The sequence below is a fragment of the Corvus hawaiiensis genome, chromosome Z (assembly GCF_020740725.1).
Source record: "Corvus hawaiiensis isolate bCorHaw1 chromosome Z, bCorHaw1.pri.cur, whole genome shotgun sequence".
Classification (NCBI taxonomy): domain Eukaryota; kingdom Metazoa; phylum Chordata; class Aves; order Passeriformes; family Corvidae; genus Corvus; species Corvus hawaiiensis.
In genome coordinates, this window is record NC_063255.1 from 50,054,225 (window position 1) to 50,073,728 (window position 19,504).

Here is a 19,504-nt window from a genome sequence, read left to right on the forward strand (position 1 = left end):
AAAACTTATTCCTCAAGATCTTTGCAGTATTCACTGAGCAAGTGTTCTACCATTGCTGTGGTTGGTCTTGCTCATGTTTGATCCTGGGTCTTGTAAGTGCCCTCTAAACACAAAGCTGAACCAAACACCAAGCTGAGTGGCACAGTTCATTCGCTGACGAGAAGGGATGTCATCCAGAGGAACCATGACAGGCTTGACAAGTGAGCCCATATGAACTTCATGAAATTCAACAAGGCCAAGAGCAAACACGGGTTTGGTTAACCCCCAGTATCAATACAGGCTGGGGTATGAATGGGTTGAGAGCAGCCCAGCAGAAAAGGATTTGGGCTATTGGTGAGTGAAAAGCTGGGCATGACCCAGCAATGTGTGCTCACGGCCCAGAGAGCCAATTGCATCCTGGGCAGCATCAAAAGCAGCATGGCCAGCAGGGAGAAGGGGGAGATTCTCCCTCTCTGCTCTGGCAAGATTCCACCTGAAGTGCTTGGGTCCCCAGTGACATGAAAGACATGGATCTTTTGGAACAAGTCCAGAGAAGGGCCACAGAACTGACCAGAAAGCTGAAACATCCCTGCTGGGAAGAGTTGTGAAAGAAAAGAGTTGTGGTTGTTCAGCCCAAGACAAGAAGGCTCCAGGGAGATCATTTTGTGGCCTTTCAATATATAATGGAGGCTTACAGGAAAGATGGAGTCAGACCAATTTTTACCAAGATTTGCAGTGACAGGACAAGTGGCAACGTCAACTCTTAAATTAAGAGTGTAGATTTAGATTGGAAACAAGGAAGAATTTTTTTATTATGAGGGTAGTGAGACACAGGCTGCCCAGAGAAGCTGTGGATATGACACCACTGGAAGTGTCAAAGGTCAGGCTGAATCTAATCAGCAGTATGATCTGCTGAAAGGTGTTCCTGCCCATGGTAAAGGGTTGAATTAGATGATTTTTAAATCAAATCTTTCCAATCCAAACTATTTCAGGATTCTATGCAAGAACGCATTTTATATTTCCAAGCTGTCTATACCAGAAAAAGGACCTAAGTCTATTGGGAACCTTGATTCCCTCTCTGGGGTAATAGAAAGTAGTGTAATGCCAAAGCTATTGCCAAGCCAGCTTCAGTACCAGACATACTAAGACAGAAGGCCATCTGATCAAATTACAACTTTTTACCTGTTTTAGTTTCAAACCCCTGATCTCAGTACAGCAGCGCAAAGCTATGGTTTGACCGCATGGGTTCAAGAGCAAATTTGGCTGACTTGGGGATTTCACTCCTCAGTTCCTTTTCTGAGTATGCTCTCATGGCACCCTGTCTAACCTGCTCTCCACTTGCAGCTAAGCAGTCCATGCACGCACAAAGCTCTCGGGTTAAAAAAACCCAGAAGGAGGTTAGTCAGTAATCAAAGTTAAATCTTGTGTCTCTGGTGCTTGTGTTATCCAGCGCTGGGGCCTCTGAAAGGCTGATAGTCAATATATGCCAGCCATAAGATAGCTTACCTGGCTACAAACTTGCATTACCTGGCGAATGATAAATTAGTTTTCAAAGCTCTTCTGCAAGTCTGCTCACAATTTGTAAAAGGAATCATGTTTTACTATCTACAAACAAGAAATTAAAAATTGTTGTAATGTAGGAGGTAAAAATGGGTTTATTACTGGGAACTGAGTAAATGTTGACTCGTGTTGCCTACTTACCATGCTGCCCAGCATAACCTCACCCTGCTACCTTGAGAAGTATAGAAATAGCCTATTTGAGCTATGAGGAGCAAAAAATATTCATTGTAATCATATTTCTTGTCAGTGACCATGATTCTTGCATACTAGGGATATTTAAATCACTTAGCATCAAACCTCCCACGAATGCGAAAGACAGCAGTGAAATATGAGAGGTTTCTATTTAGTGTTCAGGACAGTGGCACATCACCATACTGCTGTGCATCCGGTATTTTCCATCAAGCCTTCTGTTTTAAGGTATCATTCTTGCTGAAACTGTAGAAGATTTTTTTATGATTTCCATGGTGTGAAGGGTAAAAAGCTACATCTAAACATGAGCAATAAATGGATTACATACATCAAGAACTACGTGAAGCTGAACTGTCTACGTATGTCCCTGGCTAAGAGCAGCAAGAGAGGACTAGAATGGCAAGCGGCAGAGCTCTATTCTTTGGCATTGCTCTGTCTTCGACTTCTGGCAAGGCACATGATCACACCATGGAATGGATCATACCAGTGCCTAATAGAAAGCACAAAAGAACAAGCAAACAAGAACTTACTACTGAGAATCATCACATAATGCCCTGCACCAGGGCAGAGACAAGGTCTGCACAACCAGTGAGCATGCAATAAACATCAGGAAATGGAGATAACGCTGATGTTTGAGCACACACTGACAAAGCAGCAACTCTTTCCACAAAATTAAAAATATGTACCTAATTCATTAACCAAATGCAAGACTAGGTGATACCTACAGCAAGTTACGCAGATAAGGTATATAACTTGGCAAAAAATTGTTGCCCTACAAATCCCTCAAAATAATTGTTTAAAAATACAATTTTTTTATCAGCTCCTGAAAATACTTGGGAGTAAATGGCACAAATTGTTCTGTCTTGTTATTTCTGTCATTTAGTAAACCTGAAGAGCCTTCTAACTTGTACAGTCTATCTTCATGCCCCTTCAGATGACACAGGATTGAGGTGAAATGTACCTGTGAGCAGGACCAGGATTAGAGACTCAGACCTCTGATGGGAGTCCTAACCCTCCTGTCCCCGCACTACTTTCTGCTTCACAGCTAAGCCATCAATCTAGTCACCTCTTACAAAGCCACACATCTAGCTATTTAAACACTTAGATTTCATTTTGTGGCAAATATTATTCACAGGAAGAGGCATACTGACTGAAGTAAGAGTAGCACTGAATTTTTGCAGTTTCTTGACTAGCTTATAGGAAATGTTGGCTCTGATGCTCTGCACCTCCCTTCACTGCTATGTACATTTTAAAGTTATGGAACCACATACATGCAGTCCAATTCTGAAGCACCAAATGGGATACATACCAAACACAAATACTTTACTGAATAATATTAGCTGTGTCTAAAACTGGGGAAAAAACTAGAATATTTACCTCCCAGGAAGACCTTGAAAAAGGCTTACCTGGGAAAACTAACAAATTATGTTTCTTCTCTTGCATGAAGAAACAGAGATGGAGAAACTCATGATTGTTTCAGCAACTGTTCCATTATGAGATGCCTCTACATTTCCCAGGAGAGGAGAAAGAACTACTCTGTTTGGACTCTTAAAGAGTTTTAGAAAGCCACAGAATTTATAAGAGATAATAGATTAGGGGATGGATAAACAAAATTTTTGAAATAATGCAAAGGATGACAGCCAGGTGTCAAGGGGGGCTCACAAAAAGGAGCTTGAGGTCTATTCTGGCTCTGTGTTTCTGGAAGTTACCTAGCTCTTCCTGCTGTCTCCAGGCAGGACTAACTGTACTTATTCTTGACAGAAACTCCTAAGCCACCTCCAGACAAAGCTTCCACACCCTGCTCCTCAAGAGTGTTCTGGTGCTGCAGTATCTTTATTATTCAGCACCATTTCATAATTAGCCCCATACTTCTGGTGGATAGGACAGGCAACTGCACAGCGTAAGACCACAACATTGCCGATCCACAGACCAACTGTCTCCTTTTTTCAACATTTTTTTTGTTGCTGGCGACTGTCATGCAGTTCCTACTCACTGTTTTGTTTTTGATCTAAAGAGGTCCTGCTGTATTTTCTTCTTCCCATTGATCAGAGATCCAGAAAGCAATGTAACTGGTTGTAGGAGCACATACATCACCTTATTTTGTCTACACTTTTTCTCATATGCTCACATGTTTCTTAGAATGCAGTACCTAAAACTGGACACAGTACTCCACATTTAGTATACACTCCACATCAGTGACCTTATTGTTACAGTCATCTTTTGAAGCCCCAACATGCATTTGCCTTGTGACACAGCCATCCTGTGATGCATGATAACCCCCAGATCCTTTCAGGAATATCTGTTGCCTAATCTTTTGGGTGTTACTCCATGTAACTAATTATTTTTTGATAAATACAATACTTGGCACCAGTTCCTATTGAGTTAGCACCCTGTTTTCCTTTCTTAAATAAACTTTCCAATTCATCAAAATTATTTTAAACTCTACTCTCACTCTCCAGCATGTCCACAGTCACTTCCACCTTTGGTGTTGATGGCAAATTTAAATAAGGACATTCTTATTCCATCATCCACATCACTAAAATATCAAGTCATACTGGAACTCAAACAGAATCTTCAGCAATACAACCCAATAAATCCTCCCGACGCTGACATCTGCATGTGCTTCTGTGTATCTGCACCCACAAACACGTGTGTGCACGCTCATCCGTGTATCTGAATGTAAGGATATTATACTGACCACAGCACTTTGCTGGTTTTGATGTTGGTGTAGTAGCAACTGATTCAGGTTGCCTTCTGTACAAACAAAACCTCTGATAACAGCATACTCACTGGATTTAACTAACTTGTACCCTCCACAACCACCCCTTGGAAATCAGGCAGAGATGTTTTACTGATGCACAAGTAGCATACACAAAGGCTAGCACACTGTAAAAATCTATGTCTATTTTAAGAAGTCATCCTACAAAAAACCCCACCAAGAAATAAAAGCAAAATATGCTTTCTGTGTTGGGTTGACCCTGAGTTGATGGACAGTGTTTAAGACCAATTACGCTTCTCACAATTTACATATTTAAACCGCACGGAAAGGCGGGACTTCCCCTTTTTTGGTCGGAGCTCGCCTGCTGGAAGGTGGGGGGGCTCCGAGCCTCCCGGCCCCGCTGGGCCGGGCCGGGGCCACTGCCCCTTTCCCCCTTTCCCATCGCCGCGGCACGGACCCTGGGTCACTGAGGGGGACTGTCCCAGAGCCGCAGGCAGCTAAAACCAGCCATGGACTGCTCACAGCTAAACCCATCCAGCGCGGCTTCTGGGGACAGGCGGGTCCCTCTCCTCTCCATGCGGAGCCGGCGGAGCCAGCGGGAGCCGGCAGAGCCTCCTGTCTGCAGCCAGCACACTCCGTGCTGAACTGAAGAGGACACCACGCAGCCAGCAGCACAGAGGGAGCGAGGCTTTCCCCACCGTAAAGCCCGAACAAGAACACCCTTCAACATGGCGGCTTCAGAGTCAGAGAGAAAGAGAAGTGAGTCCCGTGGGACGGAGCTGAGCATGGCGACAGGAGAAAAGAGGGCGGTGCCGCGATTCTGGCGCGCAGCTTAAAAGAAACCTTCTTGCATGCCGTGGTAAGAAACTGTAATACCACAAACTGTTTGTCTCTTTAATCCATTTGAAGAACATGGGGAGGGGGTGGAGAATCAACGTGTGCCTATGAAGTTTGTGAAGAGTGCCTATGCCAGGCTATATAGAAGTAGTAAGAGGCTGTTAGAGACTTGTGGCGAAGAAAAGCCTCTGTGTGCAGGCCAAAATAACTTATCCTTAAAAAGATGAATAACCCCATGTGATGGCCCATGTTCTGTAGTGTGAAAGAACTGTGAAATTCTTCATGGGAGAGATGTTCTACACATAGCAGACTGTTTGTTTCCGGGCGGGTCTGCTATTGGTGGCAGTTTGGGAACCACGTGCAACTGAAGGAAAACCCTTTTTTCCTTAAGCATAAGAGAGAGACTTTTCAAGAACTGCAACACTGACTAACATCCCATGTTCTGTTATCCCTTGTGTGAGCTGGATAAAAGGAGAGAAGTGCTGGAAAGAGGGAGGAGGGGGGGAATTTACTTTAATTTTGTTTTGTTGTTTTCTCTTTACTTTTAATTCTGTTAGTAATAAAGCTCTTTCATTGTACTGCAACTGTTTAAGGTTTGTGCCTGCTTTGCTTTTCTCCTAATTCTTATCTCACAGAAGGAAAATAAGTAAATAAAGAATATTTTGAATCAAAACCACTACATTTAATTAGTGTTTCCGCCCGGTTTCAAACTCAACCCGCTACACTTTCATAAGTTAACATCATGCTTAAAAAGAACCTTTACTTCTTTCTTTTTTTGTGCAACATTGAACAGTGAGTTCTGGTCATAACACAGAATTACTCTAAGAAATTGTATAAAACAACATTATTTTTCTGAACTTATTTAGAACAAAAAGGGAAAAAATGCAGGCTCATTTTAAAAATTTGTTTAGCTATGCAAAGCTGCTAAGCAAATGTGGAAGCTACAGCATGAAAAAAAGTGGCAGACTTGCAGAGACTTGCTAGCGGGGTGCTTAGAGTTACACTGCTGTCAAAAATTCCCCAGGTAAACATAAAAAGAAATAGTTTGTGCTGAAGCATTTTTATAAATTCCTGAGAGATACCTTAAATATTAATAAGAACATATTTTAAAACAGTCTTTTAAATATTAAGGCATGTGCATGTATATTATATTAATGTATGACTGAATAAAATCTGTTCTTCCCACAAGAGTCACTTCAAGGTCTGTTTTTTTAAATTTTTTTTGGCTGTCCAGAGAAATCCTTGTTAACCCACACTAACATGTTCAAAATAACAAAATTCAATGATCTGGCAGTTTTTAAGAACAGATTACTGACAGGGTTTTGAATGTTTCTTAGATGAAATCACTAACTAACACCTTCACATTAATCGATTGGTGTCAGCAGAATTCTGGAGAGCTATGCTGCAGGCTCCAACAACAAAGTAGTAATCAATTAAGGAAGTCAGCTGAAAAAAATGATGCAAAGATCAGAGTTGTCAATGGCAAAATAATCTCATCTCAGTGGTGTCAAAAGAAGAGTAAAAAAAATGCCACATACTTACTTCATAGTGTAAGAAAACAATTCAAACAAATATTTAGTATTCAAATAATTGTCAAATAAATATGCCAATTAAAATCTATGAAGAAATTATTCAGAAATCTATTTTTCTAGGCCATATTTACATAATTTTATAAAAGATACATGTTAGTATAAATTGCACAGGTCTTTTAATTTTTTTTTTTACAGTATGAAATAACATACTTGCTAAAAAACCCAGGGATTTTTATTTAGAGAGCACTAACACTTCAAACAAATAATAAAAAGGTGAACACCAAGACAAATATATATCCAGTTTACTCCTTGGAAACTAATTAACATTTTTACACCTCTTACACACTTTTTGAATAGGAACAAAAAAATAGCCACTGTTTTTCTGCTGTATCTCTCATCCATAAACAACTCTAAAGCACAAATAACACTGCTTTGTTGAGCTGCTAATTTCTTGGACCTGCTGAGTTTGCAAAGATGTCCACAGCAGGGTGTTGAGAAGGGCAGTGTTAAATACCATTCAAAACAGGGTTCTCATTTCTCCATCCTCTTTGTTTGGCTATCACCAAACTTGAGGGCCTTCACCAAACTACATGCCATAGAAAGCTACCTGACACAATCTGTAGTGCATTCTTTACCTTCCACAAGCAAACCATCAGAATCTATTAAAATTACTTCACGCCGATAGCACTAGAGACATGACAAATCACAGGCCAAGAGTCAGATACCAAAGAATGTGTCTCAGGGCGTTGGGGCCAGGCCCATTTGCAAGCAAATGATATTGTGCGAAGCTGGCATGCTCAGTGCATGACAAACTGATGCAATTTCAGTACTGTCGGAGAAGCTGGGTGAGATTTCTCTGATGCTGGCTATGGTTAGTGTACAGAATTGTGCAGAGTTCCCAGATTTGAATCACTTGGGGCCTGAAAGGGCTTCACTTGACAAGCCACAAATAATTACACTACACTCTTTCTATTGTACTCTATTACTTTGCCTCTTATCTCTAGGCTTTGAGCACTCACGAACAAGCAAGGTCGCTTCTATTTTGACCATGATGCAACAAAACATTGCTCTTTTGTGATATGATAAATAAAACACAGCTCCGCAGACTAAACATTTTTATCAGGTCCATTTTCCACTTTTATAAGCAACAACAACTTTGGGAGCTTGTTAGAAGAGTGGAGGCTGGAAATAACCATGCAGGCAAGTTCATGAGCTTTTCACTTAGGAGTGTGATATAGCTATCTCGTTATGGTAAAAACTCATTTGAGCAATAGGGCATTAAGTTCTTAGCCTATAACAGATAACAGTGGTATCTGTGATTACTTTAAGCAGGTTTTTACCCCCTTTCAAATCAGCAATTTTTGACAATTTAGTAGCAAAAAATAGTTCTGAATGTGCAGCATGTTACCAGTTCTTTCCTAGATACCAAACACACTTCAAAACTAACATTTTCTGTATCAGTTCACAAAATGTATTATTTAAACACTTAGCCAATTAGGAAAGTTTTGTGTTAGTGGTATTATCCTGGCCACTGCATTCAAAGATAGTAATGACAACATTCACACTTAACCAAAAAAAAAAAAAAAAGCAGTGACTTTCATGGTTTAAGCAACTAACTTCTAGTCATCTTTTAGTTTACAGAACAATTTATTTCAGAAGAAGTTTCTTTCTTTCTCCCACCGGTTAGACAAAATAAAATCACTCTTTTAATTTAGAGTTCCATACTACAAACCAGATGGTACCAGGTTTTTTCACCCTTAAAACTACATTTAGAGGTTTTTTAAGCTGAAATTAGATACAAACCAGGAAAGCAAATATTCAAATATGAAGACTAAATGCATGTAGAGAAAAAATTATTCTACCAAGAACCTTAAAACTGTTTCTGGTCCCCATTATCACATTCTCCTTATTTCCCAGACAAATATATAGTAGCAAGTAGGTACCAAAAGATAAAATGTTAAAAGAATTCTTACCTGCAAGTGCTGAACTTTTTACAAAGTATATTTTCCTACTCTGCCTCTAATTCTGGCCACCATAAGAACTGGCTTGAGAGAAGAAAATTACTATCTGCAATAACATTCTCATCAAGTTCTTACTGAATTGTTTTAAAACACTCATAAAAATATTCTTTCCCTCATCCCAAATGTCAATAAGAATTCACGGCAAAACTTGGATGTCTGATATTGAAACATTTCTGACAAGGGAAGGTAAAACCAAAATTAGCAACAGATTTTGATAGAGAGGACAAATACGAAAAGGAAATTTTAAATTTAAAAAAAGAAACAAAAACAACAAAACCCACAAAAAAACCCCTCCAAAAACCCAAATAACAAACAAACAAAAACCAAACCAACCAAATGAAACAACAAAGACACCCACCCCAAACTCAGCCATACTTCAGAATCTACTTGAGCTTTCTAGTCACCGCATCAGAGGAAATGGTGCAAAGATGCCATTCCTACCAATCATATCTCCATTCTGAGGACTCAGCAAAAGGAAAGGCCTTTGGCATTTTCTATTCAACACCAAAAATAAATGTTTTCAGTAATTACTGACTTTTTATGCTCCCTTGCTAGAACATAAACCCAGAAGGGATGTCTTTGGCTTTTAGTGGGCGAATGAATCTCTAATTAGAAACCAGCTATCACATGTTCTCAAACTTGTTTGTAAGAATAGAATCATTCTGAAGTTTTATAGGGAGTATGTCATCACAGGAGATAATTTTTCTTAGAATTTGGAACAAATCAGTAAAATAATAGGCTAATAGGTTTACTGATTCTATAATGGCATAACTTTCAAATCCAATGTTGGTTTGCAATTTTTTCCTAAATATCTATTTCTTCACATATTTAAAGCAAAGCTAATATTTTTATTACATTCCCCAACATTATCATAAATGTACTAGTCCGTTAATTTGTTATTAAACTGAAGACATAGTTCCATTTTTTTTTCCCACATCTTAAAGGAACAAGAAAGTCAGATTGTAATTACCATCACAGCTCAACTGCAAGGAAGACACATGATCAGGGAGTCCTATTCCTGGTAAGAGCCTGATTACTCAATAAAGAGTAGAGAAGTGAATCTATACACAAAGAAAGAGTCCTGTTCAAAACCAGAAGTGAAGGCAGTTAGCTGAAGTATGTATTTCTCAACACATATGGTCCTTTTTCATAAAAGCAGTGTATTGTAATCAATGCAGGCTTGCTGTTGAACAATTGATTATTTCACTACTTCATCAAGACTTTGTTTGCCCTTTTGTAAAAGATTATAAGGAAAGCTTTAGATTTCATTATTTTCCAATCTGAAGATACTGCAGCACTTGAATACCTTCTGCTCTGGTATAAAAAGGGGATCCATTTTTTTAAAAGTGAATCAATTACAGGAGAGACAAGAAATATAAAAAATAAACTAATGAAGTTTGGTAATTCTTATCTTACCATTTTCAAGGTAACCTAGTGGGAGAGAAGACTTTCACAGAAGTTTTATACTCTTTTCACTCTGTTAAAGAATTAAGTACTCAAATAGTAAGAATACCTTTTTGGATATACAATGCTTTTCACAGCATCTCATCAGGCAAACAACTATTATCAAATGTAGGCAACCCCTTTCAAGAGTGATTTTTGAAACTGTGTAGCATGTACATTATTCCGCAACTGTCTCATAGAGGCCCAGGACTTAACTGGGACCCACAAAGACTGTGACATCTAAATAAATAATGTATTAGATGTAGGTTGCAGTGGAGGTTTGGCTGTCACTTCTCATAAATTATTTACTGTAGTAAGTACCCTACACTAAGGGCAAATTCAACACCCAAAATCATCTTCTCAGATTTCCTATTTATATGCTCTTATAATTGAAGGTTTTTTTGAACGGGAGGTGGAGCTCTCACTGCACCAACAGAGGAGGAATGAGAAGAAACATTGTTTTGAACCTGGCATGGACATGGTGCTCCTTACTTATGGTATGCTCCTTCTGTCTCATCTTATTTCAATGCCTGAAAGTATCCAAGCCTGACTGCTGTGCCTCATATACTTTATTTAAAAAAAAAAATAAAACACAAAACAAACAACAAAAACAAAAACAAAAACCAACCCTACAATATTTACTGGTTTATGAAATGTGAAATTTATAACACAATATATAGGTTGAAATAATAACTTTAAAAAGACTGTTCACAGGAAGAGGGTATTCATACTCTGGCTGCAAGACTTTTATCATCAGGACATCTCAGAATAAGTTTATTAATGGACTACATACACTTGTCCTTTCATTTTCTATTAAAAATACAATGCTGCTTTGAAACGGCATGACAACACTTTTGTTTTGTCATCAAAATCCTCTTACAGAATGCTCTCCAAAATGTTATTTTAATCTTCCCCAAGCCACAAAAATTTCAGGCTTATAGAAAACAGAACATGAAAAATTGATACAAATCCTCATATAATTCCTGTAAACACAAAAAAATAATGGCTACTGATAGTAAGAGTATGCAGAATACAGTAGCTCAAAAGCCTCCATTAGCACACTTCCATGGTACATACCTAAACCAAGTATTTCTACTGTACCCAAATGCAGCACTGAAGTTATCCCACCAACCACTCTACACAGAAGCACCTCTTAGGTCTCATATACTGAAATGACAAGATAACTTAATAAATTACATAACAATGCTGACTAATTATCAATTAAACCTGGAATGAACTACATCAAGCACTAAAAAATTCAAAGACCAATTAAAATTGCATTGCAGTAAGAAAAAAGGAGAAATCTATTACATCTTCCCTCATGTTGCATTTTAAAGCCTGGTGTGTTCTCACTCCTGGCTAGTGAAGAATGTACAGAAGATTAACACTATCTTTGTTGAAAAGATTTTACAATTGTCATGACTTGACACTATCTGGGAACATCACCAGAAGTAGTTAAGCATTAATCTTCTGATGAAATTATTCCGCTGATAGTATTACATTATTAACAAAACTTTGTCGCCAATACCTCTCAAAGATACAATTCAAATATATCTTTATTGTGATGCAAGTCTGAATGCCCTGCTACCTCCAATCATTCTGAAAATGTAAGTTCCTCATTAAAACCGCAAACCAGTAGATACTGTGAGAGGAATGGATAATGGATGCTTTGCAGTTGTAGTGTACTGATAGAAAGTGTCAACTTTTGGTCTTTCTGGTGAAAATTGACAGAGGTAATCATGCTGCTGCTTCTATATTCAACTGTTGACCCTTCCATTGCAAATAAAGCAAAAGCTATTTCCTGCTCAGAGAAATCTTACATGGCCCTTTCCATTAAGATTGCATGACTGTGAATCAGGGGGCCTTCGACCAATTGCACAGCAACTGGAGATCACCAGAGATACATGTCTCTGTCTGATCTGTCCACAGCTCCAACTGATCACTACATACAAATTCAGCCAGTTTTCACTTTGGTTTTACTTCTTCCTGGTTTCTGCCTTAGCTGCCATCATGTGCACTGCAAAATTCTTTGTGTCTTACTTTACGCTCCTCAGGTTCCCACTGCATACCAAGTGGTTAGTTTCATATCACTGACAAAGTCTGTCAAACAGGAAAACTGACTTGAGGAAAGAAATTTAATTGTCACTGCTGACAAATGCACAAGTTACCCCCTGAAAAAAAAAAGAAAAAGAAGTATTTTTAGTAGCAGCAATCTGGCTTAAATTATCAAGTCTGTTTCCTCCACTAACACATGCACCTTCACTGGAACTTCAAACCCACAAAAAGCAATGATCAAAACAGCATTTTTCTGAAATCACAAAATCACTGACATCTGTAAAATTATCTTATATCATCTTCACCATTCCTGTAGGAGAGAAATGCATCTGTACAGACCTACTCTGACACCCTTGTAGAGCAGAACATTTGAAAATCCTCTATGAAGACACTGAGATTGTAAAAAGCTCTAATTAGACCTAATAAATATAATACTTCTGTTGAACTTCATTGAACTTGGAGTAACTGGTGTGTCACTGATTTCAACAGTACTTGTGACACAAGGTTAATAAATGGTGGGCTTATAAAAGCTTGGCTGGTAAGCAAGTAGTCTTCACCCTGGCAGATTTCATACTCAAGGCACTCAAAATCTGTTCAGAATTTTTTAAAACTACCAAGTTTACACAGTCTAGAAAAGTGAAAGCAAAAGGGCTAGAACAGTAATGCTTTGAAATCTTTTTATGTAAACTCACAATTACTCCCTCCAGGCTTTGTAATCATGAAACTTATAAACAGTCCCCCTTTATAACTTGCTATTGTGGTTTATTCTAGGTCTTCATGGAAGAACTACTAAAAACTCCCCTTCTTGACTCTATGTACATTTATATCAACAGCAAAGAATAGTAAAATACATAAATTATACCAAACCTTAGATCTTTGTGGTTTTATACTTCCACAAACAGAAATATAGCCTTGTAATTAAACTGCTGCTTCTATGGAGGTAAAGCCTATGGACTTTCAAAAAACCCACATTAGTTTATGATCTTACATGTCAGATCTTGCTTCTACATTTGCAACTCCAGGAGCAATTTGGAGAGTAGTATTGGAAGTGTTAATTAAAAATGCAGTAAGCACTTGTGTCAGTCAAGTATGCCCTCTGCTCTACAACACATTTAAATGTATGTCACCTTGACCTGCAATACACCACTGTAAAATTTTTTTGGTCAATATAAATCAAATGTACACTAATTTATTCAGTAAGTTTCCTGGGATCTGAATCAACATTAGAAATCTAACTAGTATTTATTATTCTGTTATTGACAAAGGGAGCATATTTAAATGACAACAAGAACACGTGGATGTCATTTCGAAGTTGAATTGTTCTCTAGGGACATCCTTAGTAAGCGCCTACATTTAAAGGTCATTCACTGCCAAATTATGAACAACTGTTGCATTTATTAGCACAGGCTCAATAGTTTAGAAGCTAGTGTCATCAATTTAAACTGACAATGAAATTTAATTGTCCACCAGGAAAACTGCCATTTCCCATATTCTGTGTTTCATCATTTTATGTATACTCCAAACAGAACTGGAACAAGTGCAAATTTACTCTGGGGTTTTTGTTTGGCTTTTTTTGTGTGGGGGAGGGGGGAAAAAGACTTCCAAGATTTTATACCAGAGGAATAGTGCTTTAGTAAAGCTGAGCTGCTGAAACAAACACTTTTGAAAGAAGTGTGTTTCCCATTTACTTTATTGACAGACCCCAATCTCAAATGTTGCATAAGAAGGTTTTACCCTAATTTTTTCTTCTAATCTTTTATCTTCCCCAATATTTTATCTCTCCCCCTTTTTATTTCTTAATTGCACTTTAGTTTTCCCTCTGAAGCTAGAGAGAAGTTTCCACCTTCTATGGCAAGTCATTTTCACCCTCTCCCCAGAAATGATGGATCTCTGCCCATTCCACTTTCCAAGTGCTGCTTAGTCACACCACGGGGAAAAAGAAAATAATCTGAAACAGCAGGGTTAAGCCGAAAACAAACCAGTAAGTTGGTAATGAATTCCCATAAAGAAAAGGACAAACATCCCTTTTGTGTCTTTTCTTTCCAGTAAGAACACACAGTAGCAGTCTGCATCCAGGGGAACTGGATTCTGTTCTGCTAAAGATAAGGAACCAGAAACACAGGGATGTCAGGAAAGTGTGTAATGGTTGCAATGCAGAGCCACCACAGAGAGGAACAACTCTCCCTTCAGTCTCTCATTTCATGCAGGAGGTCACCACCATCCCTGTTTCTAGCACTGCCATTCTGAGCATTGCCACTCTTGTCAAAAAACCCTTTGTGAGTGCTGCTTCTCTGCAATGGCCCTGGCAGTCACAGTGCAGAAGGCACCCTCTGTAACCCTCTGGAATGTGACTTGGCTGGTGGGCAGTCAGCACATCAGCAATCTTCTATCTGCTTCCATCATCCTTTTCTGCTATTAGTTGCATAACATCTGATAGTTCCTTGTTCCAGCTACTCCAGTCCAACAAAACATTTTAATTTTGAGCAAGTTAGCACTTGCGGGAAATATAACAGTAAAAAGATCACCTGTGTAAAGTGGTACTCCTGTGATCACAGAATCGTGTAATAGTTTGTGTTGAAAGGCACTTTTAAAGGTTATCTAATCCACCCCCTCCGCAATGAGCAGGGATATAATCTAGATCAGGTTGCTGAGAGCCCCATCCAAACTGCCCTTGAATGTCTCCAGGGCTGGGCCATTTGAAACCTCTCTGGGCAACTTCTGCTGTGTTTCATCACCCTCACTGTAAAACCTGTGTTCCTTAGGTCTGCTCTGAATCTACACTTCTTCTAGTTTAAAAGCACTGCACCTTGTTCTACTGCAACAAGACCTACTAAAAAGCCTATCCCCATCTTTCTGAAAAGCCTCGTTTATATACTGCAAAAATGGAGCCCTGGAGCCCTCTCTTCTCCAGATTGGACACACAAACTTTCTTAGCCTTTCCTCACTGAAAGAGGAAAGCGGAGGTCTCCATCCCTCTGATCCATTTTTTGTGGCCCTTCTCTGGACTCAATCCAACAGTCCCTCTCTTTCATGTGTTAGGGACCCCAGAGCTGGACGTAACAGACCCCTTCCAGGTGGAGTCTCACCAGAGCAGAGCAGAGGGGCAGAATCCCCTCCCTCACCCTGCTGCCCACGCTGCTTTGGATGCAGCCCAGGACACGTTTGGCTTTCTGGGCTGTGAGTGCACATGGCTGGGTCATGTCCAGGCTCTCATCCACCAGCACCCCCAAGTCCTTCTCAGCACGGCTGCTCTCAGTCCCTTCATCCCCCAGGCCTGGATTGATACCAAGGGTGTCTGAACCCAGGTGCAGCACCTTGCACTTGGCCTTTTTGAATCTCATGAAGGTCCCACAGACACACTTCTGGAGCTTGTCCAGGTCCCTCTGGATGGCATCCTGTCTTCAGGAGTGTCACTGCACCGCTCAGCTTGGTGTCATCTGCAAATTTGCTGAGGGTGCACTCAATCCTTTTGTCTATGTCATTAATAAAGGTATTAAATAACACTGGTGCCAGGACAGACCCCTGGTGGCACCACTTGCCACTGATGTCCACTGGGACTCTGAGCCACTGACCACAACCCTCTAGATGTGACCATCCAACCAAATCCTTGTTCATCTGACAGTCCATACACTGAATCCAACTCTCTCTTCAGTTTAGAGAGGAATGTTGGAGGGGACTGTGTTGAAGGCCTTACTGAAGTCCAGATAAACGACATCTGTAGCCCTTCTCTTACCCACTGATGTAGTCACTCCATCACACAAGGCCACCAGGCTGGTCAGGCAGGACTCACCCTTGGTGAAGTCGTGCTGGCTGTCTCAAATCACCTCCCCGGCCTCCATGTGCCTTAGCAGAACTTCTAGGAGATTCTGTCCCATGGTCTTCCCAGGCACAGAGGTGAGACTGACAGGTTGGTAGTTCCAAAGGTCCTCCTTTCTATGCTCTTTAAAGATGGGTACTCTTTTTCCCAGTCACCTGGGATTTCACATGACTTTTCAAGTATCATGGAGAGTGTCTTGGCAACTACATCAGCCAATTCCTTCAGGACTCTGGCATGCATCTCATCAGCATCCATAGACTTAGGTAGGTTCTTCATGACCTTTATCATCTCTTACAGTAGGGAAGCAACTTACTTCCCCATTCCCTGCCTTGCAGTCCATCCACTTGAGAAGTGTGGGAAAAGAGACTGCAAGTGAAGACTGAAGCAAAAAAAGTTAAGTAGCTCAGCCTCTTCTTGTCCATTGTTACCAGTTTGCCAGTAGTGTTCATTGGGAGTACACCTTCTTTGACCTTTCTCATCAAACTGTTTTAAATGTTAATACTGTAAAGCTGATGATGAAAACCAACTTGAAGTGAATTGCCTGTATAAGTTCATAGCCAATACAGAACAATGGTAAGCTTTTGTTAACCTCAGTTTCACTGGAAGGAGGACATATAGTGTACCCCTTTGAATTTCTGTGCTTGGAACAATACTTATGCAAATTATTTAGCAATATAACAAATTCACGATTACATTGGCATAAGCCTTCCTCATGCGTAGTCCATAACCTCCTTAAAACATAAAGGAAAGACACAATGTTATTATCAGAACAGTTTTCCATATCCTCTCCTACAAGCATGCCTGACCCAGACAAACTTCAGCAACAATTCCTTGTACAGTTTCATGGTCAACATAAAGCATGATCATTTTTGTGTGCAAAATAGTACAGAATCTGACTGAAATGGCAAAATAATCATGCAGGAAAAACTACCAAAGTCTGTTGAACTACAGCAACTTTCAGATCCATGAGACTGACTCATCACCACTAAATGACTCAAGAGGAAAAGTGCTGTAACAATCAACAGTGTTGTAATAGAACATGTTTGTTCTCAGGATCATTTTCTTGAAAGACTTCTAGAAACATATAGTTACATTTCTGACTTCTTTGAACCTCACACAGCTTAACATTTATGAAATTTAAAAAACCTGAATGAATCCTCTAGATAGCAGGAGTCACAGACAGAATTACATTTAAAGAAACAGAAACTCACTAAAAGCAAATACTAAAAATAAGCATTACTTTGAAAAATCCTATTTGTGTAATATGAAAATCTTAGCAATCACTCTGTCATTTCAACTAAGTTGCTCAACTAGGACATGGTAGGATCAGCCTGTGCTATTGTAATCACACTCAGTCAAAATGTTCTAAAGCCAAGTCCCCAGAATCACACAGGTGTCTTGTAGGAAGTCACTTACATTTAAGTTCACCCAAGAGGCAGAAATATTAATGCTGCTACAGTCCCACATTAATACATCTAAAGTGGTTTATCTTTTGCAAGGCCTGCAAACACTTACTAGTAGTGAGGACCAAATAACATACAGCATTAAGCATCAGGAAGATGAACTTGCTTCATGAAACTATGCCTACATGGATTAATCTTCTAAATGTTCCACAGGATTCAATTTTTCTTCTGGTATTTCTTATGAGGTCTGAGCTACTAAATGAATATATTTAATAAAAGAAGCAAGCTTTGAATATCCACTTTCACACAAATACCTTGGGATTTGGTCCACCTGTCTCCACCCAGCAACATGTGAAAGTGTTACAGTCCAACAGTTTTGTGGGATGAGAAAACTATTGGGAACAAAAAAGACTTCTAAAAACTGGGCAGACTAACTTGCCTGTTCATGGAGGGTCAACTACACAGCAGGCTACCCAGGATAGTGTCCAGGAAGGTTTTGAGAACCCGCAAGGATGGAGATTTCACAGTCCTCCGTGCAACCCATGCCAGTACTTGACCACCCTCATGATAACGAACCAGTCTTGTCTTATGTTTAAAGGGCGTTCCCTGCGTTCTGATGTTTGCCCACTGCCACCTCTCCTGTCACTGGGCACCAAAACAAAGAGTCTGGCCCCCTCATTCTCTCCATTCAGATCATCCGCACACCTTGAAGAGATGCCCCTGCCCCTTCTCTTCTTCAGGATTAGCAGTCCCAGGTCTCTCACCCTTTCCACATGCAAGAGACACTCCAGTCCTTTCACCGTGTTTCGTCCTGCACTGGACTCACTCCAGCTTCTGTTCTGGGCAGCCCAGACCTAGACCCAGCATGTGCTTCTCCAGCAGGGCCGAGCGGCAAGGGAGCAGCTGCCTCTCCTCCCTTGCTGGTCACGCTGCACCAGCCGCTGTCGCTGCTGCCCCACAGAATAGAACTCTTGTGGTGTAGCAGGTGTCTGACGGGCTGAGACCAGCCTTCCTGTGCCGAGAGGGGCAGGGCAGGGATGGTCGGCGCTGGACAGGGCAAGGTTGGGCACGGAAAGGTCGGCCTGGACAAGAAGGGCAAGGCTGGGATGGCTATACAGGGCAGGGACGGGCAGGGCTAGTCAGAGCAAAGCTGGACAGGGCAGGGCGGAGCACGGCAGGGCTGGGGAGAATAGGGCAAGGCTGGGCAGAGCTGCACAGGGCTGGCAGGGCAAGGACGGGCTGCGCTGGGCAGCTCAGGGCTGGCCTGGGCAGGGAGGGGAGGACGGCCCCGGCACGCTGATGCCTACCGGGAGCCCCAGCGCAGCCCCCGCTGGCCGCCGCCACATGGCCGCCCCGAGGCGCGGGCGTGCCCCGCCCCGGCGCACCTCACCGTGTACCCCCGCTCCAGCTCGCTCTCCTCGTATCGGAAGGACGGGATGAACACCTCCATGCCGGGTCCCCTCAGCGCGGCGGCGCCGCCGCCATCTGAGCGCCGGTCACGTGACCCTCAAACACGTGACAGAAGCGGGGCGGGACCCGCGCTCGGCCCCGCCCCCCGCCTCCCCTCACGCTGCCGGGATGAGGCGGGAGCTGCTGCTTCTGGAAAAAACGTGGTTTAAAACAAACGGTGTTTGACAGCGCCGGCTTTTGGTATAGCCAGAGCTGCAGCGCTACTGCGTAGCACAGAAAAAAAGGGAGGGGGAAAGAATTAGCCTCCAAACGGATGAATTTATCCAGTCCTAAATTCACACCACAGCTCAAACTTGAATCACAAAATTGCTGGGGTTGGAAGAGACCTCTGGAGCTCATCCCTACCAACCCCATGCCAAAGCAGGGTCACCGAGAGCAGTTGGCACAGGAACACATCCAGATGGGTTTTGAGAGAGGAAGACTCCAGACCCTTCCTGGGCAGCCTGTTCCAGCGCTCTGCCACCCTCAGTGTAAAGTTC

General features: G+C 41.2%; 1 protein-coding gene across 4 annotated transcripts in view; it reads right to left on the reverse strand.

The window, feature by feature from the left end:
- Positions 1-19,075, reverse strand: part of SNX24 (sorting nexin 24) — a 90,347-nt gene extending 71,272 nt beyond the window's left edge. For 2 of the 4 annotated variants that reach the window (XR_007200825.1, XM_048290913.1), the window contains exon 1: positions 18,946-19,075. Coding sequence is in view for 2 of the 4 variants with exons in the window: in XM_048290913.1 (XP_048146870.1) it covers positions 18,946-19,005 (60 nt within the window). In the remaining 2 variants the exon portion in view is untranslated. The other 2 variants (XM_048290915.1, XM_048290914.1) reach the window with 2 other exon arrangements.
- Positions 19,076-19,504: the final 429 nt, after the last annotated feature.